Genomic DNA, 26,563 nt, shown 5'->3' on the forward strand with positions numbered 1-26,563 from the left:
GTGCTCTCAAAGACACAGCGTCAAATCTCAAGGAGAGGAAGTTTAAGGGAAGGAGAAGCACCTGGGGACTTGCCACACAGTGGCAATGAAAGACAAGGGTCAAAGATATGTCAGTCAGGGGGCAGGGGGGCGATAGCCCAAGGACACGCAGATCAGAAGATCCTGTTGCTTTTCTCTGCTGTTGGCAGTGTGGAGCAGGGCTGCAGATAGTTGCAGAGGCATCACCTGGCTTTAAGGAATGATGGAAATAGTTGATACTGGCCTTCGTTACGACCATGTCTTTGATTTCATTAATACCAGCCTGAGGAGCCTCTACCACTGGACAGCCAGCTGCATGTGTTCTGCAGCCATGGGGAGCTTCTCTGCCCAGGGCAGGTGTGGCTGAGCACCACAGCACTCACAAACAGGACTGGGAAGATGTAAAGAGCAACTGGGTGTTTCCTGTTCAGCTACTTTCATTCCAGCCTCTGCACATGCTGGAAAGACCACATCTTTGATGTAAGGACACAGCTGGAGGCAGTGCCTTCAGGTTGTAGGTTTGTCACTGGAACATCCCTGGCTGTCACACCCTGTGTGACTTGCTGGTGCCAGCTCCACCTTCCTCTTCAGCTATGCCCAGCCTCCTGCGCTCTTTATTTACACTGTTTAAATCAGACAACAGAGAAGGGTAGGCACGGTCCTTCACTGGTGGCTTGGAAACCATGGAAGGGGGTCCCGCACATCTGGACTTACCTCCTTGGTAGATATTGTGCCCCTGCACCCTGTGCTGCAGTGCTTTGGAACAGTGTTTCCTCTCAGCCCTATTTTCTACTTATACCGAGATTTATTTTTCTTTTTTCTTTTTTTTTCCAAAGGGAGGATGAGACATTCACAGGGCTTGTTAGACAATAAGTATGAGGAAATGCAAGTTCCCTGGGACTGGCTTACACACAAAAACTAGACAGCGAGGGACTAGGCAGGGGTGAGAAAGGGAAGGAAAAGCAAGATGAAAAGATTAAGACCCTCTGTAGCAAAATGCTTTGCAGGAAACCATCAAGGATTCAGGTCCATCTTGCAGAGAACTGTTATAACAACAGCAAAATGGCAACAGAGTTGGTCTTGGACACTCCCATCCCATCGACCATGGCAAAGGGATTAGAGAAGCAGTTGCTATTCGATTTGCCTCCCACTTCGTCCATCCAGAATCACAGAGCGCCTCTGGGGCTGATAAAAGCAGCTGGTAGAGGTCTCCAGCCTCTGGCCATTCTTGGGGATGGTCATTTTGTTCCGCAGCGTCACCCCCTCAGGCGTTGTCCGTGCAGTCTCAGACAGATCGCCACAAATGGGGCTCGAAGAGGTGGTCTGAGTGGGGCTCCTGATGGGCGATAACAACACCCTGGAGTCTGCTGAAGAGGAGGGGTGGTCCATAATGGGGAAAGGGGGACTGAAGAGAATCAGACTCTGGGGCCTCCCTGGTCTAGATCTGTAGGAAGGCTTGGATAACCCTGATGGCCTCTCCATCTTTGAGGACTGTGGATTATCTCCAGCTGTCTCCCCCTCAGAGGTGCGCTTTCGGCGCAGAACAGGGGCATCTAGAGCGGGGTAATGGCTGGTCTGAGGTGGCTCCAGCGGAGAGCCAAAGCTGCTGTGCCAAGGACAGGCTGAGTCCTTTTGAGCTGGGTCACTGTTTTCTTTCTCTGCTTTGGTTTTCTTTTCTGTCAGCGGGCTCTTGGGTGCTTCCAGGTGGCTCCATGCCACCCGTTGAGTCTGTCTGATGGCCTGCCTGCCTTCTGCTTCCTTCTTCTCAGCCGGTGGAGCAGCATTCTGAGCCTGCAGGGGCTGGGGGATCTGGGTGTACTGAATCTTGGGTGGTATCACGGGCACCGCTCTAGCCTGGCACATCTTAATCATGAAGGATGTTCTAACCGCTGACACGCTGACAGGGGCAGAGTTACGACGGCCAGTGGTGGCATGGGCCACTGCCAGGTAATCTAAGTCTAGATCCATGTGGGCATTGAAATGAGACCCCCAGGGAATGCCTTTACTGGCAGCAGGGCAAGCAGTTGGCAGGGATGGGACAGAATCACTGCTTTTGACTTCCTTCTGCCCACACAGGAGGTTCCCAGTGGCAGAGGGCATGGACAGGCTCTCAAATGTGAAGAAATCTGGGACTGGAAGGAGTGAATCCAAGTTGAGGGATGATGGCCTTGTCTTCACTTTGCGAGGGGTTTCTTCACTTTTATTACTCGGCTGCGACTCAGTGGCAGGGTGCAGTGCTTTGGTAACAGTCTCTCCTCCCAGGGCAGAGTCCTGAGACATGGATAACTCCTCCTTTGCGTTCACCTGTGAAGAACTGCCTGGGCTATTTTGGTATGGTAAAGACACCTCAAGTTTTGAGCTCCAAGGGTTTTCTTTGCTCATATCTGCTTTCTTTTCCTCTGCCTCTAAAAGAGAGATTCTGGAGGGTCCTTCTTTTTCAGCTGGTGCTTTCTCCCTGCTGAGGGGGTACCTCAGCTCCTCAGGTTTCAAAGTTTCTTCTGGAGGACTTGTGCTATTCTCATCTTGCTTAGCTTTGCCCAAACTAGAGGGGGAGATGGGCTGTGTTTTGGGCAGCTCACGAGTCACTGGCAGAATGTCACTGCATGGTTGCTGCTGGTCAGTGGCATCTATGAAAGAGAATGGGATCGTCCACAGACTCATCACTGTGTCTTTACTGTCCAAGGAGAGGCTGCGACTGAATCGTGGTCTAAGAGAAAAGCCTGTCCCTGCTTTCTGGCTCTGTGGCTGAAACTCCTGTATCGTCTTCTCCTGAATGTCCTTAAAGGTGGGGGAATGGAGCGGGCTTGTAACCCACTGGTGATCCTCCCATGGCTCCACAAGTTCTAAGCTCTGCACATTATCTGTCCAGGTATCCTCATCATCCTGGTCAGCAGCATCATGGGTTCTGCTAGCAGCATTGCCCTCCTTCAGCTCCTGGATTCCAGCTCCACTCAGCACCTTGGAGGAGAATGCATCCCTTTCATCAGCAGTCATTGTCTCAGGCTTCTCCTTCTGAGTCTGAACTCTGGTAAGATCATCCTTTTCCCTCTGCAGCTGGCAAGTGCTATCTTTTTCTCCCCCTGACTCTGGGCATGCTCTTTTAGAACAAGATAATTCATCACTTGGGGCAACCTCACTAAATTCTGATTGACTATGGAGCTTCCAGTCCAGGGGAGGAGTGAGACATTCACTCCCGCTGCCCACTACTGGGTGGTGGTTCTTTGGAGCACCTGTACCAGTCAGAAGGTTACCCAGTTTGGGCAGGGCTGAAGCACAGCCCTGCTGTGCAGCCACATCAGGCTGGCACTTGTGGAGGCTGTCTTGTCGTTCTGTGCTGGTGGCACCCAATAAAGGCACCCCAGTTGTTCTCTGTGGTGTTCTGCTTGCAGATTTCTGCTCAGGCAGTGTTGGACTCTGCCCTGGGCCAGAGGAAGAACTATCCATTTGTACTGAAGAAGAGGATTCAGGATTTAGACCGGTCTTGGGGACAGCTGCTGGCAAGAGCAAGAGCTCCTCTTCAGGCTCGATGATTTTCAGTTCCTGCTGTATCTCTGGCCACAGTGGTTCTAGAAGGGCATTTGCAGGGTCTTCCTCGGTCTGAAAAAGAGAAGAAATGCCTTCAACGTGGCATCTCACACAACTCACCAGTAAATACCCCTCCATTTTCCTCAAACAGCCCTCTTAGAATAGACAGGCTCCTGGATGAGCACACTCGTGGGTACAGAAACACAGTCACACATACTGCTGCTGGCTCAAGGAGGGACACGTGTCTATAAACAAGTGGGTTTGTGGAGGAGAAGATCCAAGGTGCAGCCAAAATGAGGCCTGGACGGTCGTACTGAAAGAGGGAGGTGAATGAGTAGCTGGAATGTCTCAGCCCATTTCTCAGTTCCTCCCGTTTGGGCTTGCTTGGCCTTGCCAAGGGATCTGCATTCCCAAATCGCACACAAACTGGAATGAATAATCTATTCGAGGAGCTATGCCAACAGATCTTTAAATAACTGTCCAGAGATGAGTATCTCTGTAAGAAACTTGGAGAAAAAGTTCTGCTAGAGATACAGGGGAGGCAAAAATAATAATAAAAAAAACATAGTGTGTTGAGAATGGAAGAAAAAAGGACTGTTCAGGCTGTCCAGGACAAATGGGACAGCAAAAATAGAAGAGGAATGCAGAGACCATGGGTCAAGATGCTCAGACATTCAGATGGTCTCACATCTGGAGAGTGTCAGAGCAGACAGATGGTACTGACTGCAATTGTACAGATACAAGGAAAGAAGACCAAAAGGAGACAGCAGGTAGTTGTGTGAAGGTAAATCACCACATGGCAATGTGGACAGAAGTGAAATCAGTACATAGTTCTTGACCCTGCTCAGCCTAGGTCATAGACTGAGGTTTTGTGACTATGGACACACAACAAGACTTTAAACAACCTCCCAGGTGCCACCATAACGTTGTCCCCCATCTTTTTTCTCATGCTTTCTTCCTTACCACATCTCTTAAGCGCAACTCTTCCTCTGTCTTGGCTGTCTCGACCTCCTGCTGGCCACAGCTGCCTTCTGAGGAGACATCCTTCATCTTGAGCTGTCCTTGCTCTGCCTTGTCCGCAGGGAGCTGCCCTGTATGAACCTCACAGGCCGGTGTTTGTTCCAAGGTGGGACTCGGCTCTGAGGACTGCTGGGGGCTGCTGGTGCTGCTTGTGCAGCTGCTTTGCCCACACAACATCTCCTGGTTTTCTGCTGCTGGCTGTGGACTGTCTGAGGACTCAGGTTTCCTGGCTGCCACCAGCTCCTCAGGGTGAGAGCCTGGATCAAACCCACAAATGAACAGTGTAACTACTTGTGACTGAAAAAATGTGCCCCGAGACAAAGCAGTGCTGTTTCAACCTAATGCCAACTAACAAAGCTAAAGAGCTCCCTCCGGGTGCAGCAGGACGTTGCTGGGAGGCCACCCACCTCCCCAGTCTCATTACTGCAACAAGCACCAACCTGACCTGCTACGATCAACACCCACCCTGCTGCGGCTTGGTCTCTTTCCAAGAGCAGGCTGGAGCAACCTCCACACCACCAAGCGACAGGGCACCTCCAGTAGCCCAACGGAGGCTCCACATCCCCCTCCTTAACACACTTTTACCTCTGGATGATGCCGCTGGCAGGGTGGGCACCAGCTGTTTCTCCTTCCTCTCTGGCACCTGCTCTGTCCTCATGTGGGTCCCTGCTTCCAGGGCAGAGGGGCTTGGGCTCTCAGCCACCAGAGAAGACAGCTCCTCTAGGCTGGAGAGGGAAAGTTTCTCCTTGGCGGGCACACGGCAGGGTGTGCTGTTGGTGCTGATGACTGCAGATACCCGCAGGGGGACAGAGACGGCGAAAGGCTCTGAGATGTTCAGAGCTTTTCTCTGGTGACGAGGGGAGGCCTCCAAGGGAAAGAGGCTGCTTGGGAAGCCTGACTTGGCTGCTGTTTCTGAGGTGTAGAACATTCGGCCGCCTTTGGGGGAAGTCTGCTCGTTTTCAGCATCCTCTGCTGCCCGGAAGACCTTCAGCTGCTCAGGGGGTGGCTTTGCCTGTGGTGTCCGGGGGGAACCTTTCTCCCCACTCAGCTCTGAGCTTCCTTTGGCCCCCATGGCAGATCCTTCCCTCTCCCACTCATTCTCCTTGCTGAGGTCATATGAGCTGCCTGTGCCTCCTGTCCGTATCTTCATCACCGGAACAAAAAACCCTCCAGTAGTCACTGTCCGTTTGAATCTGCTCTTTTCATCCTCCCCTAGAGTAAGGAAGATAGAAGGAAGTCAGTGGGAAGCAAAGCACTAGCAAACAACCCTCCTCAGTCCCTCCAGGGATGAGTCTTGCCGTGGTGAATACCCGCATTTCCCCTGAAAGATGGGGATAGCAGGTACCAAAGACCTTCGAGGCTCCAGCCTCCTCCCAGCTGGGCAGGCAGGGCTGGATAGGATGCCCTCCAGTGGAAGTCACCTAGGACTTTTATTAGAGGTACCTCTCAGTCAGGCACAGCCAAGTCTAGTGCTAGTGTCCATTGCCTGCAAAGATCATAACTCTTTTAATCATAACCAACTCAATCGTTAGCTTATTGCAAGAACTTTTTCATTTATGGATGGGAAATTTGTGCCCAGAATAAACAAGAGCAAAATCAAAGCAATGCCACTGCTAAGAAAGATGCACCTAGGCACGGTGGCAACTCTCAGGCGTGTGTGCCAATATAAAAGACACAGAAAAGGGTTAAAAATGCACACACACACAAAGGTGGGGGCACATGTCAGCAGCCATGGCATAAGCATACAAAGGTACAGACATGTGAGATAGGCAGAGAAACAGACGGCTGCATCCGTGCAAGCACAGGGGGAAGCTGAGGATGCAGAGGTGCAATCCTTCACCCCTGTGCTGTAGGTTATTGACGTCTCACCTTCCACCGGCAGGGAACACAGCGAGTCCATGCTCTTCGCAGGCCGAATTGTTGCTTTTTCTGTGGAAAACGAGTTTTAGAAGCAGGCTTCAGATCCTGCAGCTTTGCAGGTTTCAGCCCATAAAGAACAAAGGCTACATATAGACGGGCATGCCAAGCAGACATCAAAGTTATTTTCCGTTTCAAAACATTCCCCCTCTGTACCCACACCACGCGGCTTATTACCCACAACACTTGTCCACACAGCTGTGGATCTGCTAGCGCTAACAACAGCTTTGCACCTGCCGGACATGTGGAGAGCTATACTTAACCCAGCCAGTCATCACCATCTCCACTGTGAAGCAGTTACACATCCCCAAAGCTGTTATGCGCCACTGCCCTCCCCAATCAAGCCAGGCTATTGGTTGTGGGGACTTTTTAACTAAACTGACATAAATGACAAAAAACTGATGCCTCTCATTCCTGATAGCAAATGTTAGGTTATTTTTATGTTGCACTCCCAGGCTCTTTTGCTGGCATGTTCATAACCTGCCTCCAGCAAGCTCTCCGGGAAATTTATGAGGGCAGTAAGCAACCTATTTTCCTGGTCATCCTCGCTGGACTTGATCATCCAGAAACAAGCTGCCATTTGTCACCAGGCTCTCTACGGGTCTGCTCCTGAGAGGTTTTGGAAGCGTGTTGCTGTTACTGCCCTGAAAAGGGGAGGTGGGGGGAATGTAGCTGGCAAGGAAGACAAGTTAGTCTCTGGCAGCCCAAAAAGGGTCTTTGGAGCTCTGGAAAATGTCTGGGAGAAAAGTTTGCTGTTTACAACGTTGCACAAAATAGGTAAGGTAGAACGCGAGCAGGCTTGGACTTCGTTTGTTTATATGATTAAGGCTTCTGGGACTGACTTTCACATGAGCATAGGAGAAACACCAGCTACTTTTTGCATTTATATGGAGTCCTGGCTACCTTCTACGTTCATATGGCATGATGTCTTGAGCACTGGCTCCGCTTTCCCGGAGGAACAGAATTCAAGCTGTGTAGCTCACATTTCATGTAACTCGCCGGCTTGTGCTCATGGACACAAACTGTGTTAAAGCATGTGCTGAATTTCAACAGCAAGTTCTTCTGTTTCCTCACACTAGGCTGTAAGCAGAGAAGACACAAGAATACAACAGGGCAGTGCTAAAGCACGGCTTCTCAAAAGCACTACTCCAGTGCCTAAATCTCTGCACGCGCCTGTGCTCTTGTGTGTCCTGATGGTGAAAATGTACAGCCTCCTGCCACTCCGCACCGTGCTTGGAACACTGCGATCACTGGGCTCCAGACATTCCTGGGCATCCTTGGGCTAGTGCTATTTTGGGACAGAGTATTCCTTATCAAAGTGAGAAGGTGATCCCATGATCAAAATAGGATGGAGAGCTATTTTGAGGTCTGCCAGGGGCACCCTATGCGAGGCCATTTGTACATGCAAAACACGGGGGAAGGCAGGGGTCCAAAAAGAGCTGGATCTAGCATTTGGCTTAACACTCACTTCTGATCCAAACACAGCCTCTCTTTTATGTGATGACAGGTAATGTGGTCAACATTGACTGTATTATTTTAAGTCTTGCAGTGTTTGGTAGTGCTCCCCCAAACAGCAGCTCCTGGAGTCATGAGATTATCCAAAAAGAATTCCACCTTCATCTTCCTTTTCAAAAGCAAATTTCTTGACTTGGAGATACTCCAAAAATTTAGGAGATATAAACCTGAAACACTTCTTTATGAACTCGGGTAACAAAGGGTATGCTTTCTTTTAAGAATTATGATTACTTTTCAGGCAGCTTCATGATTTTTGGAACTTGAGTCATCATTTCTGAACACTGGGAATTGGCACTGCCATGTGATTTTCTAGGAAGCTGAGTGTTTAAGAGATTGCAGCTCAGGAGGAACTAGAATTTGGGATTACAGCCAGGAGAAAAGACAACTTCTCTCTTGTAAATTCTGCAAAAGTAATAGCTTCCTTCAAAGTGCTGAGAGCCAGGAGCCACAGGAACTCCTGGCACCTTGTTCTTCACAGACACTGAACACTGTTGGTCCTTTAATGCCCTTTAGCAGAAGGATAGCCTGGAAGGACAGCCATTCACCCAGTGCCATGTGAGGAACATCAGGAGCCAGAGACTGGCTGGCCTGGAAAGGCGGACTAATCCAAACCTACGTAACATTTCCTAGTCCCCAAGCTTGACAGCTGGGCAATGGGAGCCTGTTTCTCACTCACCAAAATGGTGTATTTACTGTAGCTGTCTGGCATATTCTCCTGCAAGAGTGTTTCTCTCCATCACATGACAAGGAGATGTGCATGAAGCCAGGCAACAAACATGACACCGTTTGACTATGTCAAGTCTAATGGTATTGGTGTCCTGGGGATACAGGTTGCCCCATGCTATCAGTATTGCAGAAGGAAGCTGCAGAGAGAAATACTTAACTGAAAAGTGTTTTCTTACCAGAGAGCTTCTGCGCCCTTACGAAGACGCTCCCATTTCGACTCAGTTTAGACTTTGATTCTGAGCCAGAACGGCCCAAGTTAAATATCGACTTCCATTTCTTGGACTTGGTAGATAATTTTCTCCTGGAAGGAAAAAGGGCTCAGGAGGTTACCAAACCCTGGAGACTTTTGTCTTAATATCCCACGAAAGCCTCTGAGCTCTCTCCCCTCAACACTGTCTCTCTTTTCTTCTCACAGCTCTTTTAATTCTAAGGCATGCAAGGCATAGCTACACAACCAACTCTTGCTTTTCTGTAACTCAATTATCTGTACTGCTATTTAACCATGTCATGGATGGAAAGACACCTAAGCTGACTCTTCAGAGAGCTGAATCTGGCATCACGCTACAGCAACTGTGATTGACTGAGCAATCAACCATGCCTGTCTCCACAAAGGAGGGGTTTCGAGGCTACAGCTATCTTGCAATACAGTAAAGAAAAATTGCCTTTTTAACAGGTTTTAATGACAGAATGCAAGATAAATTCCAGAGAACTGATGGAACTGGTACTATCACTCAGTGCACAAAGCTATCTTTTAAAGCCCACGTCTTACAGTTTTTATGAATTTGCGAAAATAAAAGGATCTCTTAATACAAACTAGCTATTAATGCTTCTCAGGCCAACATTAATCTAATCATAGGTGTTATATGATCATATGCAAATATAATGTACTAAGCAAAAAAGAGGAGTCATAAGGGGATTAAATTAATTTCTCGTAACTCTCAGAGGAAGTTCGACACCAGTTCCCTGTGCCTCTTTGGAAATCACTTTAAACAGAAAGAAGATGCTGCTCCTGCAGCCAGGTTTCTTTTATGCATATTAATGCATGAAGCTGTTTCAGTTCCTTCACATTCCCATTCTGACTCCTCCTTCAATCTCCCCTCTTCCAGAGCCAGAACATATCTCCCTGTCTTGTTCTTCATAATGGGCTTTTACCCCCATAGTTCTGCCTTTCTTTCAGATCAGTGCTCTGAAGTGCACAAATCAGTCCTACAAAGAGGATTAATATCTTGGGGATAGGACTGTTCTTTTCAAATGAGAAAGGAAAAGGCACTCTAGAGGGGCAATACAGCCTTTTGTCTCAAGCTGGTTATCCTTTTGCCAGTGTTCTGTTAGATGGCTTCTTTTTGCTTTAATATATCAAGTGCAAATAAATATCTTTGCTTCAGTGCTTTATGGCTCAGTAGATTAATGCGCTTCCTGCTGCAGAGGCTATAATCTCTCAGAACCAGGCAGTAGAGTGACCATATATTAGCAGATAGATAGACCAATAGATAAATACTTACGCTGGGCAGCAGTGCCAACAGCTGGAACAACCTCAGCTGGAATGGGACTATTCTCCCTGCATAGGCATAGGTGGCATAGGTGCCACTGTGTACATATTTCTCCACTCTAGGAGTGAAAATTCGCCTTTGTGCTTGGCTACGAGTGCAGAGGAACCTGGAGAAGGATGAAGCTGAGCAGGTCAATGCCACCAGGAGTGCCATGGACCAGCCACCAGCAGGTGGAACTCATAGGAGAGCTATGTCTAGACCTGCTCCACGTTCAGCCCGTGTTTAGCCAAATCCTAGGCTGCCACAAGGGTGCAAAGACAATTCCTCCTGCAGGAGGTCTGCAAGGTTCTGCCCCGTTGGAGGGACAAAGACTAGCAGGGCATTGAACCCAGCAACTGCAATGCTTCTCGAGAGCAGCTGTGCCTCCTTTGAGAAGGGCACAGACTTTTCTCTCGATGGTGGCTGTAGGTGTCGGGGGTGTCACGCCAACAAAAGTCTCATTTCCCAATCATGCTGGAGAACCTGCACCCTTTCATTTGCACTTTACCCTCCTCTTGGCACTCACTTGCTGTCGGGGAGGTCAACAACTGTGTGGAAGAGGGACCCAGTCACGGGGACAATTTCAGGCAAGCTGTTCTCTCTCCTTTCCTTCCGAGCAGGGTGGGAGGCAGACAGGCTCCGTGCCTGCGCTTCTTCCAGGCTCACCAGCTTCATCGGCAGGGAGGCCGAGGGGAGGGTCAGGCTTTTCACAACCGATACACTCTCTGAAAAACAAGAAAGTGCATTCCAGCCTGGGGTGAGGAGAGACGAGCGCAAGGGCTTCATGTCTTTATTTGCCTGGAACATCTCCTGTGGAGGGGGGAAAGGAGTGGCACGTGCAGGGAGAGAGGCTTTTTGTCAGATAAGTCTTCCAGCTCCCCAGCAACCTTATCCATCTGAGTGCATTCCCAGCAGGGCCACAATTGCCAGCCAAAGGCTGCATTGTGCAGACTTGCTGCCTCTGCTGTAGATAATTCAGTGTGAAAGAGGCATCTCTCAAAGCCACCAGGATTCACCCATTCCCCTTTCTCCTCTCTCCTTCCTTCCATCCCCAGATTTTGGAGCAGTTCAGCCACCGATCCAAACCTAGTGGCTAATCCTTTCTCTCACTTCCACATCTTTCTCCTTGCCTTGTTCCAGGAAGGGGGATTATGCTAAGAAACAGCTTCACGTTACCTTCCTAACGCATTTCAGGGCTATGGCAAGCGACGTGACCAACAGCCCTGGGTACTGAAGATCTCTGTTGACATGGACAGTGGCAAAGCCAACCTCCCATGTGCTACCCCAGTAACAGCCCTGTCCCAAACAGACCAGCTCAAGGTGCAATGAATGAAGTGCAGGTTCTGAAGTCCACTCAGTACTTAGCCCTACTGCTGAAGTAGGGTGCAAGCTACTGCCTGCGCAGAGGGACTGGGTGAAGGGATGCTTTCCCTCTTAGAAATCAACTGGGACCATCAGCATGTCCTTCTTTTGACTCCACAGGGCTGTCAAAGGCCGCCGATGTTCAGCACTTAGCAAACTTGGGCCAGTTTTGGCCCAGTGACCTGCAGTACAACCAGAAGCCTTGAAATTTAATTTACTAGCCAGTGATTTGCTACAATGCTTAAGTCAGTATGAAAGCAATTCCTCCCTCCGTGCCTTCTGCCAGGGCACAAATAAATGCATAGGGATGGCAGAGCAGGGGTGCTACAGGTGGAGCAGGGCACCGCTCTGGGAACATGGGCTCCAGGGACAGACTAGCAGAGAATGCCACATGTTAAGGGAAATGTGATGGGATGAGCTGACACAGGGCTGGAAAGTAGGAGGGTGGTTACTCCCTCACTTCTGAAGGTATTGTGCGTCTTCCCAGTGTGTAAAACAGATAGATGCGTATTTCTGAAATGATGTGTGGTCACAGTAGATCCAAGCCCTCTCACTTCCCAGACTTACAAGCATTTTGACAACAAATCCATCGCTAAATAACAAAATCATCATCTTTGAAAACTGTTGGTGTCCCAGGAAAAAAAGCAAATCTCTTTCGTAAAATGTGCCAGGTACAAGACAAAAGTTATTAGAACACCAGCTTAAGTTTTGTCCCAGGAGTGTGGCCTCTGACTTGGGTGGATATGGTGGCTGCAGGGCAGGTATCATCGGTATGAGGAATTATAACCGGGGGAGCCTGAGAGAAGAACTGAGACTGTGGCTTATGGGCTTAGAAAGAAAGCCTGGACCAGAACTGAGAAGCAGTGAGGTGGTCTTCCTTTTGTGGAAAGGGTTAAGCCAGGTGAGATCATCCAAAAGATGAGCTATAGGGCGATCTGGGAGCACACTGAAGGAGGCTAGTGTTCAAAAGGGAAATGTTAGAGGTAGGGATGAAGAGGGCAAGAGTAATGAAGGATTGAGGCCAAGGTGAATTTGGGGGAGTCTGTGAGGATGGTAAGGGTGGATGTGCTTGAAATATTAGTTGCAGGGGATACCGTTAGAGCTGAAGTTCATGGCAAGTGACACATGGACCAGGTTGAGGATATTGTTACCAATGTTCTCTGCAGAGCTGGCTTTTCTGTTGTGGCTGAAGATCTGATCCACATGATTCAGGATGAACTCGATCACCAGCTGCTGCACTCGCACCTCCAGGAAAGCTGCATCCCCATTGCAGCCAACTGCCTCAATCTCCTTTGACCTGCCGGAGGAAAGAGGTGTACTAGTAGCCAGCATTGCCACACACAGCCCCTGGGAAGGGAAGACCAGCTTTCACAGGGATGTTTTCCCCACTCTTACTGCACTTCTCGCTCTCCTTTGCTCACAGGCCCTCATTGTCTCTCTGCCTTCTCACTCTTTTAGAAATTATTTTCCCTGTTTTTTTCTGCCATGTCTGTTATTTTCTTTCCTGCCTGTGTTATTTTCCCTACTTAGCTTTAAGTTCTTCAGCAGCAGATAAAACTGTGACTCTCAAACTCCCTTCTTCTCCTTCTTTGCTCCTTTTTTAGCTAGCTATTTCAGAGTTGGGCCTGAAAGACAGCACAGGAGCCTTCAAACTCCCGTTTCCAGATCCCTGCTCAACGCTTCAATCAGCTCTCAGTGAAATCCCTTAGAACCCTGCTCAGGTCTTCCCCATGCCAATTTCTTCAGTGCTTTGCCATGTGCCCCAGTAGCCTCCTCTCTGCCCTCTGCACTCCCATATCCTCACTCTCGCTCTCAGCAAAGAAACATTCCTTATCTTGACATGCCTAAGTGTTGCTGAAGAAATTATCTCTGGGCAATGGATCCTTTGTAAAGTTAATGACTGGTGTGTTAGATAATAACCTGGGGCACTGCCAAGAGGATAACCCCGTAAGGAGACTGCAGTTGCATTGCTTGCTCCTTTCTTTTCCTCCCTCAGACTTGCACTCACAAAAGATTGCAAAAGGAAACAGACTTCAGGTTTTTTGATGAGGACAGATGCTAGACTGAAAGCATCTCAGCAGTAAAAGCTGGCTTTCTGATATTCAATGGTGTCAACATTTGGTTCATTTTCAGAACCTGCTCTGCCTGTTTTGTCATTTAGAAGGGTGAGACAACTTTTTTAGAAACTGCTTTTCAGGTCCCTACCTCTCTAGGCAATGTCCTTTGCCCCTGTCCTCTGTCAGCCCAGGGGTCCCCCCACCAGCTCTGCCATTGCCCCTCTCCCACCCAGCTGCAGCCCTGGACTCTCCCTGCATACTTCATGCCTCTCAGTACATGGGTATGGGGCAGGCAGGGAAGGGAATTGCAAAAATATACAAAATATTTCAATTTTTTTTTCCTGCAGCTACTATTTTTTTTGTTCTGCTTAGCTGTACAACATATCAGCCAAACCTCTGAATCTTACCCGTGCTGCTTCCCAGCGGAGTGCCAGGCATAACAAACACGACGGACTACCTGGTGGTCTTCAGATGTGACACCAGTGGCCATCTGAAGCCCACCAAGCTCATCTCACTTTTGCTCAAGCAGATGTGGGCAGAGGTCTGTAGTGTTATTGCCCTGTTTCTCTCCCCTCCAAGCCTTGCACTGCAGAAGCCCTGGCACTGTCAGAAATGCCATTTCCTTTCTGTGGTGATGAGCTAACCCCTCATTTTTAAATTGATGTGCTCAGCTTGCAAATAACAGCTTTTTTTTTTTTTTTCTTTTAATAAGAAATACACAAACCCACAGGCTTCCTTGGAAGCTGGCAGTAAAACCTCAGATTATTCAACCTGGAAGACTTTTTTTCTCCTTTTAAAAGCTGTTTGCTGTGCTCTACTGTTTCCTTTAGTCATTCTGCTTTTCCCTGTCTTCGCGTTCCCCTCAGGGGTTGGGTCTCCAGGCTCGGGGGCTGGTGGTCCCCTTGGAGCTCAGCATGGTGCTGTGGGTGAGAGGACTCTCTACTGTACCTGAGGAGGTTGGGAGCCCACACCAAGGCCAGGTTTCTGGTGTGCATGTTGGTCATGTTGCTGAAGGAGGCCAGGTGAGTGAGGTGCTTGATCAGGTATTCCAGTGTTCTGCAGTGGTGTCACATGAAGAAAGAAAAATGTGTCAAGTGACCGGTGCCTGCCCACTGGGACAGCAAGGCTCAGACCCAGACCTGGCCTCAGAGTCATCCCCTCCTCGAGGAAGGCAGTGTTTGTAATGGCACAACATAGGACAGAGGATTGACAGCACCAGCATTTACATGGGATGGCAGGGAACACCTGAACAGCTGTGCTCTGGGGTGGCCAGAGATAGGGCATGAATCAAACAACCCTTAGCCTGATGGTGAGAAGAAGATGCCAGGTGGATGGGAGAGGGAGCAGGATGCTGCGAAGGCTGAGAGCTTAGCTCTTGCAAGCACCTCCAGCAGATCATCTTCTCCTCACCCCACCCAGGACACTGGCCAAGGGTGCCACAGGGGTCATGCCGAGGAAAGGAGGATGATAAACCACAGCAGCGAGAGCTTATTCAATCTCTAACAGTTTGTTCAATGATATTTAAGTGCCAGCTAAATTGTTGTCAGATTTGGAAATTGTGAGTCAGCTTTTAGGAAATGACTTCTGGAAATTAACCCCAGCACTGTTTCAGGCAACGTTCCCTGATGGTGAGGGTCACCACACTGTTCCTCAGTACCTCGGTGGACACGTTCTCACCTGTAATGCGATGGTGGGAGCTCCTGGATGACATTTTGGATTCTTGCCAACTGCTCGTCCTCGGGGAAGCGTGATACTGCTTCCTGCGGAGATACAGGGAAACATTCTGCCCTGGCAATTGACTCAGGGGAAAAGGAAGAGGGATAAGGAGGGTCACAAGAGACAGCCTGTCCCAGAGGGAATGCTCTCTTGTTACATTACAGAGCTGATGGTAGAAGTTGCTTTGTGTCCCCGGCACATCAGAGTTTTGCTGTGCTGTTATTTCATGTCTCAGTGCATCCTTCCCACACTCTGGGACATGGTGGTCAGTGTTTTGGGGAGAGGGGCTTTAAGGACTGAGACCTTCAATCAGGAGTTATGTTTCCTTTTTCTTTTTTTTTTTTTTTTTTTGTTCTTTTTCTCTTTTAACTTGGACAGGGATGAGTGGAATAGAAAGAGAGAAGTGAAAATAATGGAAAAAATAAAAAATTGTGGCCCAACCCCTCCCTGAAACTGTGTTAAAAATAAAGCAGGTCTTCCACGTTCTGTGTTATGAAAACAGCTTGGATACACATGTTCCATATTCTTCAAAATAAGCAACATTCTGGCTGTTTTATGAAGATACCTATAGGGATTGTTTGCGTGACTTTGCATCTTTTATGACGGGAGGAGCCTTAGCCAACTCACTGCCCAGGTAGATTAATAAATACTTGTACTCAAGGTTAGACTAGGTTAGACAAAATCAAGGTTATACGTTTTGGTCTTGAGCAAGTCTTTACAGACCAAGAGCTTAGAGAGCCACGATAAGCTTGCGTCTGCATTCCTAGGAGTTTACTGCATTGGTATTCATCTGTTCAGCTTTTCTCTCTCAATATTTGTGCTGGGGGAGGACAAACCACCAGTGAGTTCAAACAATGCATGACTGTCTGGGAACCTCCTGCCTACCCTACTGCCACTGGAGTTTGGAGCGAGTTCAAAGAAAGATGCCGGGACCCACGCTGCCAGCAGAAGCTTTGCCTACAGACAGACGTCAGCTCTGCTAGGAAAGGAAAGGAAGGAAACAACCCATCCCAAACCACCCGCCGCCTAAACATTATGAACCTGATATTAGCAGCCACAACTAGAGAAACATCTTCTTGTAGCAGTCATTACAACATCCACACTGATGCTGCAGCCATCTCTGTTCTGGTCACTGTGCTTTTCCCAGCAGACCACTGCTCATGTACAACCACCAGCAAACCAAACATTGCCAGCTTCAAGGTCAGAGGTGAATATGAATCACATTTTATTCCTTAACACTGGGATATGAGGTCTATGCCCTCTAGTCCAAACCTCTCACCAGTGTGATGGCAAAGAAAAACAAGTGAGCTTACAGGCTGGGTGTACCTGAGATACAGATGCACTTGTTTTGCCCAAATTAAAGGTAGGTGAATTCTTTCTATTACTTTTTATGCTTTTTATGCATAACTACAGCTCGCCCCACCTTTTTTTTCCTTCTTTTTTCTTTCTTTTCTTTTTTTTTTTTTTTTACAAAAAAAAAGCCTATTACCATTAGCCCAGAAATTCTAAGAAATCCTGTGGTCTTCATACAAGGTTTCCAGTTGAATGGTGTTGTCCAAAGACAGAGATGGAGAGAAATATAAACTTTAACTGGAGCATCTAAAACATTAGATACAACTAGATTGTACACGGTATTTTCTCTCCCAGTGCTTTTCATTCCCATATTCAACTTCCATGTCTCAAAGACCCAATGCTTAGACAGTAAATACCAGGTTCTCTGAGGTCATGACCCGTTCAAACCTCCAAGCCACATTTCTGACCTCTATGTCTTGTGCCTTTGAAATCTGAGGCCCCCTCCAAAACTCAGGATTACAGCAGCGGAATACAGATTTTAAGGAAAAACCAATAACTACATTTATTACATGTCTGTTAATCATGGTATGAATTTATGTAATTTAGGATTTTTTTTTCCTCCACTGGTGATTCTGGCAGTCCACAATTCATAAGCCCGGGTTAACAAGTGGAACAGAGTCTGGAGAGATGAGCTAGGCTTGGTCTCCTGCAGCTGGTTTGCTCTGAGGGAGTATCGGTCCCTCTATGCCCAGGCTAGAACAAGCCAAGCAGGGTCAACTTATCTATCCTGTGAAACCAGCATCCACCACTAGAATACAAGATGGCAAGACGGAGAGCATGAGGGGAGATCATTTTGCAAAAGCTGATAGCCAGTGAGGTCGTGACTGGGATGTTACATCTGTGAACTTGACATAGTGATGACCAAAATCCCAACCCCTCTCTATTCATTAAGAATTTGACTTTCTTTAGCCACAAATGTCTGAATCACTCTGGTGACTCAAAGCAGAGCCTATCCCATCTCAGAGACAGCTCCGACTGACTCAGGCTGGGATTAGCATACATCCTTTACTCCTACCAGCGCTCTTCTGCTGCGGCGCAGCTGCCACCGTCCCCTGTTCAGACACCCCACGCATACACATGCTCCTCGCAGTTTTTCTGCTCCTTGGGGAACTGGTCTTTTTTTTCTTTCTTTCCTCCTGGTATCTGACTGTGCTTCCTGTCAGCTGGGTTACCCATTATACATCCTCACTGAGTACACTTACGTGAATAACAGATTTTGTGGCTGAGCAGACAAACGAAAAAGCCAGAGATTAAAAAAAAAAAATAAAATCCATTGTAGGTGAATCCAAAGTGATAACAATTTGGGGAGCTGGGATTTTAAAAAACATTTGTTCAAGGTTGACTAAAGCATCACACTCAACCATAACTGAAAGAAGTTATCATTTAAATTTGGGGCTGTTTAACCCTTTTCTGAAAGGCATTTTATTTAAGAGTTAGATGTGTTGATTTAATGTTCAAACATTTCCTTTAGAAAGTATTTGTAAAAGAAACATTTAGACAGTTACAGAAATGTTTTCCCTTTTGTTTTTGAATAAAACTATTTACCAAATGTATCTACCGAAAATCTGCAAGTCATCATCCCAAAACTGCACTTTTCAGCAAACATTCTTTCCTAAAAAAGTTTCCATCTAAATCTTCATGTTTCCTTTAGAGCATTTTTCTTTCATAAATCAGTAGTGATAGCCAGAAAGACACCAGCCAAATAGCTTCAACAAGAATGAGACTCATCAGTTACTGTGAATGGTTGAGTGATACCCTGTATTTTTGAGATCCTATTCATCCTGGCTGTCTCTAGCTTAGGGATCCTATCCTATATCCTCGGGATCTCTCTATCCTGAGGGTATAGGTCAACTTTTCAAATCTGCTCAAAATTTTGACTACACACCACCTTGAAACACCAACCAACCTTGCTTAAATTTCAGCATCAAAACAGCAAGACCCCTAACTCTGTTGTGTATCTGCCGGGCAGCACAGCGAGCCAGCTCCCACGCCGTGTTCCCAGCCCCGCTGTCATCCCCAACAGCTACCTGCCACCTTATAGCAGGTTGCTGCTTGGCTACTCCCACCTGGCTTCGCCCCACAGCAAGCCCCCTCGCAGAGATGTGCCTGCCTTTTCCCACAGCAGACAACAGGGTGTCTTTGGGGAGAGTCTTTGTGGACCCCATGGATCTCTCTCCGCGCCGTCTGTGCCATAGCAGTGCCACTTGGAAGCGCTTGATTCAGGACAGAGGCGATGCAGAGGGCGACACCTGAAGCGAAGGTTACTTGCCTCTTCCCGTTTCATTTGGACAGGATTTTGCAAAAAATCTCTGCAACTGCTGACATTTTTGGCGATGTCTGTCCCAGCAAATGGGAAAGAGTGGGATGACAGAAATTCTTAACAAAGGACGGATGTTTCTAACACTGAGAAAACAATCTTTGCCACCCCCCACCCCCAGTTGTTTTAAGAAGTTGGTGAATTCTTTCAGCTGAAAAGTCACACCTCTGGCACGTAAGGTTTCTGCCTGGATAGCTGGATTTAAATTTGTTGTTGTCATAAACAACCGAAAGTGGATTTAGAGCGGTAAGAAGCAGGTAACTATAACAAGCATAGCTTGCTGTGCCACCTTTTAATAAAATATTATCTGTCATCAAAATTAGCTAACTCTCTTAAAAATTCAGGCTTTGTGGTCTTATTTTTCTGCTCCCCCGCAGTCTGCTCCTAGGCTCCAGCTATATCCATGTATAATCTATGGTTGTTTTGCAGAGTCTCATAACTACTCTTTGAATTACAATCTTTTTAAACATGGTTAGAGATTTCTGCTTGGCCAGCTGCCACTTTCCTCTGCCATTTGTATTTATGACATGATCACGATGGACCTGATATGCCATAGCTGGAGTAACCTGTGTCATCATTTGCACTCAGACAAACTGTGTGAAAAATGCTACAGAAGCAGAAAAGATGGTGCTTTACACATGGGCTGAGCCATCAGTTTGTGCAGGTGTCAGTGACTGTTGGAGGGACAGGCAGGAGGAAACTTTGTGATTGTGATCACAAGCCACAGGTGACCCAGAAGACACTCAGTGATGGACAGTCATGAGGAAAAGAAAGAGAATTAGTTCTCGGAGGAGGTGCACAGTGGGGAGAAAAGTAACAGCAGGGAAGCAATGTGGTGAAAAAATGAGCAAGATGAAGGGGAGGAAACAGCAGAGAAACTGAGAAATAAACATGAAATGGTGGAAAAAAAACAAGGACAGAGAAAGAAAGCCAGCACAAGATGAGAAGGGAAGAGCACTGAGAAGTGTTTACACAGATAGATGCACCAGAAGCCAGGGCACTGGAGTGAATCCCAAACAGCTATCATGGAGGAACATGCATCCGCACCGCTGGAGAGGAACGAGAACAGCAGAGGCTCTCACCGTGAATTTTTTGTAGAGCTCATAAGTGAGGAGAGGGTTGGGCAGCTCCCTGAAGTACAGTTTGCAGAGTGACCCCACGCAGTGGATGTCCTGGAGGTAAACTTCCCTTGTCAGATCCGGGCATTGGTCAGAAACAAACTCTTGTCTGAAACAACATGGAAACACAACAGCGTAGGCCAATAAAAGCTTTAGCATCCCAGTACTCCACCCTGAGTGCTCTTACAGCTAGAAGAAAAAAACAAACGGGCAAGCAGAGATGTCTCTGCAGCCTGGCCCAGGTTGTCTCCAGGGGTCGAGCCCCGAGGTTTCAACTAATCTCTGTTTTCCCCGAGAGCCCTATGAGTGAACCTCAACCTGATATAAAGAGATCGCTTTGTCTTGGAGAGAGAAAAACTTAGCATTTCTGCAGAGACCCTCCGTGCCTTTCCCATTAACAGCTGCACAGGGAGATTGTTTTGTGGTTGGGGGGGTTTTGGTCGGGTTTTTTTTGTTGTTCATGGACTAATCCCTGAAATGTTGTATTTCCCTGTTACCAGCTTCAGAGACAGTTTATTTTCTGCATGATCGTGAGCTCTGCCAGCCCCGGTCTACACCTGAGGGACTAACAGCGAAAAGGTGCTGATCAGTGCCACCACATCCCTCTGGCACTGAGAGGTTGCCCTTACCTCAGCTTTTGGATGTTGGATGTCACTCCTGAGAGGCGGTAGATGCCATCCACAATGCCATGAGTTTCGATGAACTCCGCACAGCTCTTCAGTACGTAGGGGACTAGGAGAGGAAAGCAAGGCAAGGTGCCCAATGAATACACACCGAGAACTTCCACAAGTCACCACAGTGGAGACAGTTTCATGAAACAACAGCAGAAGCTCTCTGCAGATGAAGGGAAGGGTACAGCAATGGGAGAAATACAGGGCAAACCAAGAATAAAGCCCACAAAGTGGCCGTAGCCAGTTTGCAAAGTGAGGACATGTTATGGTTGTGCCATGCCACACTCATTAACATGACAGTGACTATCCCTAAAGTCACAGAAACATTGTGGGAAGAAAGGTAAGCTTTCTTTATCTCTCTTTTTCTTTTCTTTCCAGAAAAAAGAAGCATTTTCATTCTAATTGAAAGCATGAAGTAAAGCTTGAGGTCCTGGGAACGTCCCCCCTCCCCAAGACAGAGCTCCAGCCTCGCTGCATTGTGCCAAAAGGTCTGACTGGCTTGGATAAAAATCAGAGAAGCATTCACACTTCCATATAAGCCTATATACCCACAGTTTAGCGCTCATAAACTCCCACAGAGGGGGTATAAAGTTCAAATATTGACTAGATCTGCACACTGACAAAATTTGACATTGGCTGCAAAAGAACTCCATCGACATAATGAGCCAAAGACTTAACCAGCCTTAAAGCTGAGAGGAGCCTGAGGCACAACATTTATATCCAGACCTGGACCCAAAGTGTATGTTTATTCTTGCCCCCATTATATAGGTATAGGAAACCTTCATCCTCTTGGTCAAACCAAGCCTCCCTGTCCCCAGTACTATAACAACCCTAACTATAACAATAACAGTAAGGGAGCCCTTCCTTATTAGGTACTAGAAACTAGTGTATATTTAATGCAATGCTTCACACAGCCATAAGCGCAAAAGTCAGTAAATGCAGAAGTTGAAGTTCCTCGCTGTAGTGCTGACTCTGCTGCACTGCGCATTCGGGAAGCTGTGTGGAAGAAAACAGACTAAGCCACAAGTTTGGCTGGAAATCCAGGCTTAGCAATTACTGCGTCTTTGCAACACCACAGAGATATTGCCTCTGGCTGGACCTTCCCTGAGGTCTTCTGCTCGAAGTTCAGGACCATAATGACATATGAAAGTGGGCTTCAGCAGCTGGCATCTAAGGACAGCACTCCAAGGCCAGCCTGAACAAAAACCAGCTGGTACGGTATTGTATTTCTCATGGGTGCCACTGAGACCAGAGCCAGCTCATGGGTGAACTTGCCCCTACGAAGCAGCCCAGGGCACAGGCTTTGGTGAGAAGGGCTCCCAAGCTAGTCCCTACCTCAGTGGCACGCTATTCCTGAGCACAGTCGGTCTGGAAAGTGCTACCCTTCTGCCTCCCAGCTCTTACCAAGGGAGGCAGAGGTCCTTCTTGTGTGTCCTTTCTCAGCTGGCCAGCCCAACTGCAGGAGTACACAAAGTACCAGGGATTACTTGGAAGCCTGAAAGATCCAAACAGACTAATTCTCCTCAGTTAAAGGAGCGTCTCCAAAACAACAGGGAACAGTTGACTTTAGGGGGTTTTGAGCAGGGACTCATCATGCAGGCACATTAGTCATGTTGTGTTACACTCAAAGCCCTTGGGCTGATGTTTAGGACCCTCAGGTTGTTGGGCTAAGACTGATGGCCGGGCTTCTGGCCTGGGCTCTAGCCTACTACAACAACGTTCATGTGAAACCATGAAATCACCAAGTGGACGGGTGAAGTCTACAGAGTCAAAGCTTTGTCCACAGCAGTTGCAGAGCTATAGGATACTCTTCCAAGGATTTTTTGAGAAGACACATCAGTGCCTTCCAGAAGGTATATGGGAAGCATTCCTTTCACTGAGTACAGCACCTACTTCTTAAGATGACTAGATGATGTGGAAGGAGATGGAGCAAAAGGGAAGCATGAAATTTCCTTAAAATCCTACCAAGAAAAGCCCAAGTGACGCATCAGTAAAGAGGAACTTCCTATCTCTGAGTAAGACCTGATTATGTGTGGCTGCAATAGGGAATTCGGATCATATGACGATGAGCATGCCAGAATTAGAAAAAAAAAAAAAAAAGGCAAGGGAAATTACTTCAAGCCTCTTCTTCATTCCTGGGTGGTCAGGCTGTGCCACCTTTGTGGCAGGAGCTATGCATACATGGCATATTAACATTTCCTTTTTGGTAGGGGTCTACGGGAATGCATCTAATGTAAACAGCAAAAATTAAAGCTACGCAGAACCATGTTCACTTCAGTTCTATTTGGGTGGAGAATGGGTGAACCATTCCATGCTACCTGGAAAAAGGAGAACTGATTGAACAGAAAACCTATTTGATCAGAACAGCCATGTGACGAAGTTTGTTTAAAAATTAAAGGGTGTTTCGTACAGACAAACTTCATATGATGGTACCTAGCTGCCACAAAAATGGGGTCCATGCCCATGGTGCCCTGTTAGATACTTCTTAAAACTTCAGTGTTAAGAATAAACACACCAACTAAAAATGCATATACTGATGTTTGTTGTGACTAATTTGACCTCTTGAAAGTAAGACCTATTAAATCATACTCTTTTTATGCTGAGTTTTAAGTTTCCTTGGGATAAACTAGGTCAAGAGGCCTCAGGCAGGTAAGCAAACCTCTTATACACAAACCAGAGAAGGCTAGATCCATCTGCCGAGAACCAGTAAGCAAAAAAAGGGGCCTGAGGGGAGCGATCTATAGCATACGTATAAAATTCAACTTATTTTTAAAAGCAGGTGAAGACTCCACGGTGCAGACAACCTGCAGACTGCAGATAGACAATATGCACTGAGCTCTGCGGGTGTCTCGTACTGCAGACCTGCAGTCTTCCCTGCTTTTCCAGCCCTGGGCTCCTCACCTGTCTCTGCCAGTGCCTTTCACTCACCATGTACATGATTTCCTGCCATACGAGGTTCTTTGGTTCTTATGAAGAGAAACTGCCAGTTACACCAAAATGTGTGCCAACAACACAGGACACATTTCACTTGCAACCGAAAATTACGGACTTTGACCTCAGATCCCTGGAGGTAAAGGGACTGCATCAGCTTTCTGCGAAGCAAGCCCCTAAATGCAGCGCTTGTATGAAACTGGAGCACAACAAATGCTTTCTTTGAGCAGAACCTGCAGCTCTGAAATTCCTGAGCAGCTCTGAGCTCCTACAAAGCTGAGTCTTTCGGGCACTTGGGGGAGGTGAGGTTAGAGCACCAGCGAGCATCTCCCTCGCATGGTTTTGAGGTGGTTTGATTATATCAGATGTGGCTCCTGATCAACCCTGAATGCGGTGAGGTACAGCCTCTAGCACGTGCTTTGCAACAGGGAATTTGGCATTGTAGGGCACACATAAATCACAGGGCTGGGTCTCTCCCGAAGGAAGATCAGACGTGGATGGGTTTTGTAGCTGGGGCTGTGCATGTACATGCAGGCATGGAAAGGGGAGGGGGGGGGGGGTGTCCCCAATCTTGACACTTCTATAATTAAAACTGTGCTGGAGGCTGAGAAATTGGAAGAGGCAGCTGGTGTCACACAGACCCCGCTTGTTCTGCCAGACAGCCAAACTATCCTCATTTAAAACTACAATAGAAACCAGATGGAGGAGGAGAAGAGAGCGTGGAGCAAGGCATCAGTCAGAAGGGAAATTGAGTTATAAACATACTGCACACAAAAGACAATACTTCTCTTCCCCTAGACAAAAATAAACCAGAAGGGCAGTCGCAGTAACTCGTTCCACTCTCACTGGATATCACCCCTGAGCTCAGCATACACAGACATTCACCTTCACCAGGGTCTTTTCCATGACCGCAGCTCGTGCCACCTCCGTGACCCCACCACCGTGTGCTGCTCCTGCTAGGTCAAGCCTTGCACCTCCCTCCCGTTCCGACCCTTCTGGCTTCCAGTGCCAGCAACGGGCACTGAGCCTCTCACCTCCCAGCATTGCTGGCATGGGGGGAGCTCTCCTTATTCTGTCCCTTCCCAGCCATGACGCCACCACCCACCAAACCTCCCCTCCAAGGGGCTCACTCTTTGCCTGCCTGATAAAGGCTCCACCTGGCACAAAGTTGAGCATTTTGGATCAAAGCCGGGGAGACCTTTAAGCACGTACCTAAATCACCAAACAGCCCAAGTAGGAGGGGGCACTAGGAAGAGAGGAAGTCACCACATCTAATGACCAGTGGAAGGATGGCCTCCTGGCCTCCCACCAAAACCAGCAAAGAGTGAGAAAGGCCCTGGTCCAGCAGGAGATGCCATCAATGCCCTGTGGCCACCACTTCTAGGAGAAACCCTTAGTCTCCCTGGGCTACAGAAGGACCCTAGGGAGGAGGCTGCTGACCCAGCTACCCTAACCAGTCCCTGTGAATACTGTCCAGCAAGACTGTGAAAGGTTAATTAACCTGGACTGGGCCATGAGTTCAGATTGCACTGCACTGAGCTGGGCAGGACAGCAGCAGGCTTCATTTTTGTCTTTTACCTTCTGCTGTTCTCTCAGAGGGCTCCTTGCAAGGATAAAAATTAGTGACAGAGCTACTCAGGTCCTCCTTGGTGGTTGGTTTATGCCACGTGGAGGAGGTTTCACATCCTCTCTAATTTTATTTTAACTTTAGTTCAAGTAATGGGAGGGTAAATGCAGACCTTTCATTTCACCTGAAACACCAAATTTTTGATGTTTGTCTTGCAGGAAAAAGCTTTAGGGTTTTTTTTATTTCTCCTAAAAATGAATTCTGAGCCATAAAAAAAGTTGTGGGCATTTTTATTCCACCATTTCGGTTTTGTTACATATTAGTATTTTTTTGCATTGTTGCCCATTCCCCTCAATAGCAGTGCATGCTTCCTATCATAACATGTCAATAGCGTGACAATAAAGGTCAAAAGAGTCTCTTGTTTCAATTTACATGGCTAAATTAAGAAATATTTCCTCCTAAAAAATAAGCGTTCCAGTCTGTACTAAGCAAGAGTTGTTATTTTGTACAAAACAAAAATAACAAAACAGTACACATTTTAGAATATACTATTAACTTGGCTTCCCAATCAAGTTGTTATTTTGCACAAACAAAAATAACAAACCAGTACGCATTTTAGAACATACTAATATATTAACTTGGCCTCCCAATCACAGGAAAGGAACAATATTGTATAAATGGGAACGTACTTGAGAGTCAGTATCTCTGATGTGACATTTTTCTGCATTTCCTGATGCTTCCTACTGTAAATCACGAGCTTTAATGCTGATTCACTAGATTTCTTTCTTTTTTTTTTTTTTTTTTTTTGCTGATCTTGTCTGATTTTTACTAGGCATAAGGTTGGCTGGGAAACAGATTCCAGAGGAGAGCAAGCTGTGCTCTCCTCCCTGCAGCTCGCCAGAGCCCTGGTCCAGCACAGAAGTCACGATTCCAGTTTGCCTCCCAATGCATAGCCCTAATCCGTGGCAGCTAAGGATAAATCCTGCCGTGCCCCCACATATCATCTCCTTTGCCTTCTACTGTCTCCTTTTCAGTGGTGGCCAGAGCTGGAAGGGACCACAGCATCCGAAATCACTGCAGAGGATCAGTCCTGCTCAGAGATGAAGTTGGCAGAGCTGGGGAAGGGGAGGGTTTGCCCTGCCTGGACGTAATTGCTACAAGGACAAACAGAGGGCTTCAGGCTCCAGGATGTCTATGCATACTTTTCACCAGCACTAAATT

At 47.5% G+C, this 26,563-nt stretch overlaps 1 protein-coding gene across 1 annotated transcript in view; it reads right to left on the bottom strand.

The window, feature by feature from the left end:
* Positions 1 to 822: 822 nt before the first annotated feature.
* The window catches only part of ARHGAP31 (Rho GTPase activating protein 31), a 56,893-nt gene continuing 31,152 nt past the window's right edge, over positions 823 to 26,563 (bottom strand). The window contains exons 2-12 of the mRNA XM_055807742.1: positions 20,803 to 20,905; positions 20,138 to 20,282; positions 15,347 to 15,429; positions 14,618 to 14,725; positions 12,764 to 12,909; positions 10,777 to 10,975; positions 8,898 to 9,022; positions 6,433 to 6,492; positions 5,149 to 5,775; positions 4,507 to 4,820; positions 823 to 3,615 (exon numbers count right to left, since the gene is read on the bottom strand). Of these exons, the coding sequence (XP_055663717.1) occupies positions 1,150 to 3,615; positions 4,507 to 4,820; positions 5,149 to 5,775; positions 6,433 to 6,492; positions 8,898 to 9,022; positions 10,777 to 10,975; positions 12,764 to 12,909; positions 14,618 to 14,725; positions 15,347 to 15,429; positions 20,138 to 20,282; positions 20,803 to 20,905 (4,376 nt within the window). The 3' untranslated portion in view covers positions 823 to 1,149. The remainder of the gene's footprint in view (positions 3,616 to 4,506; positions 4,821 to 5,148; positions 5,776 to 6,432; positions 6,493 to 8,897; positions 9,023 to 10,776; positions 10,976 to 12,763; positions 12,910 to 14,617; positions 14,726 to 15,346; positions 15,430 to 20,137; positions 20,283 to 20,802; positions 20,906 to 26,563) is intronic.

The sequence above is a fragment of the Falco peregrinus genome, chromosome 6 (genome assembly GCF_023634155.1).
Source record: "Falco peregrinus isolate bFalPer1 chromosome 6, bFalPer1.pri, whole genome shotgun sequence".
Classification (NCBI taxonomy): Eukaryota; Metazoa; Chordata; class Aves; order Falconiformes; family Falconidae; genus Falco; species Falco peregrinus.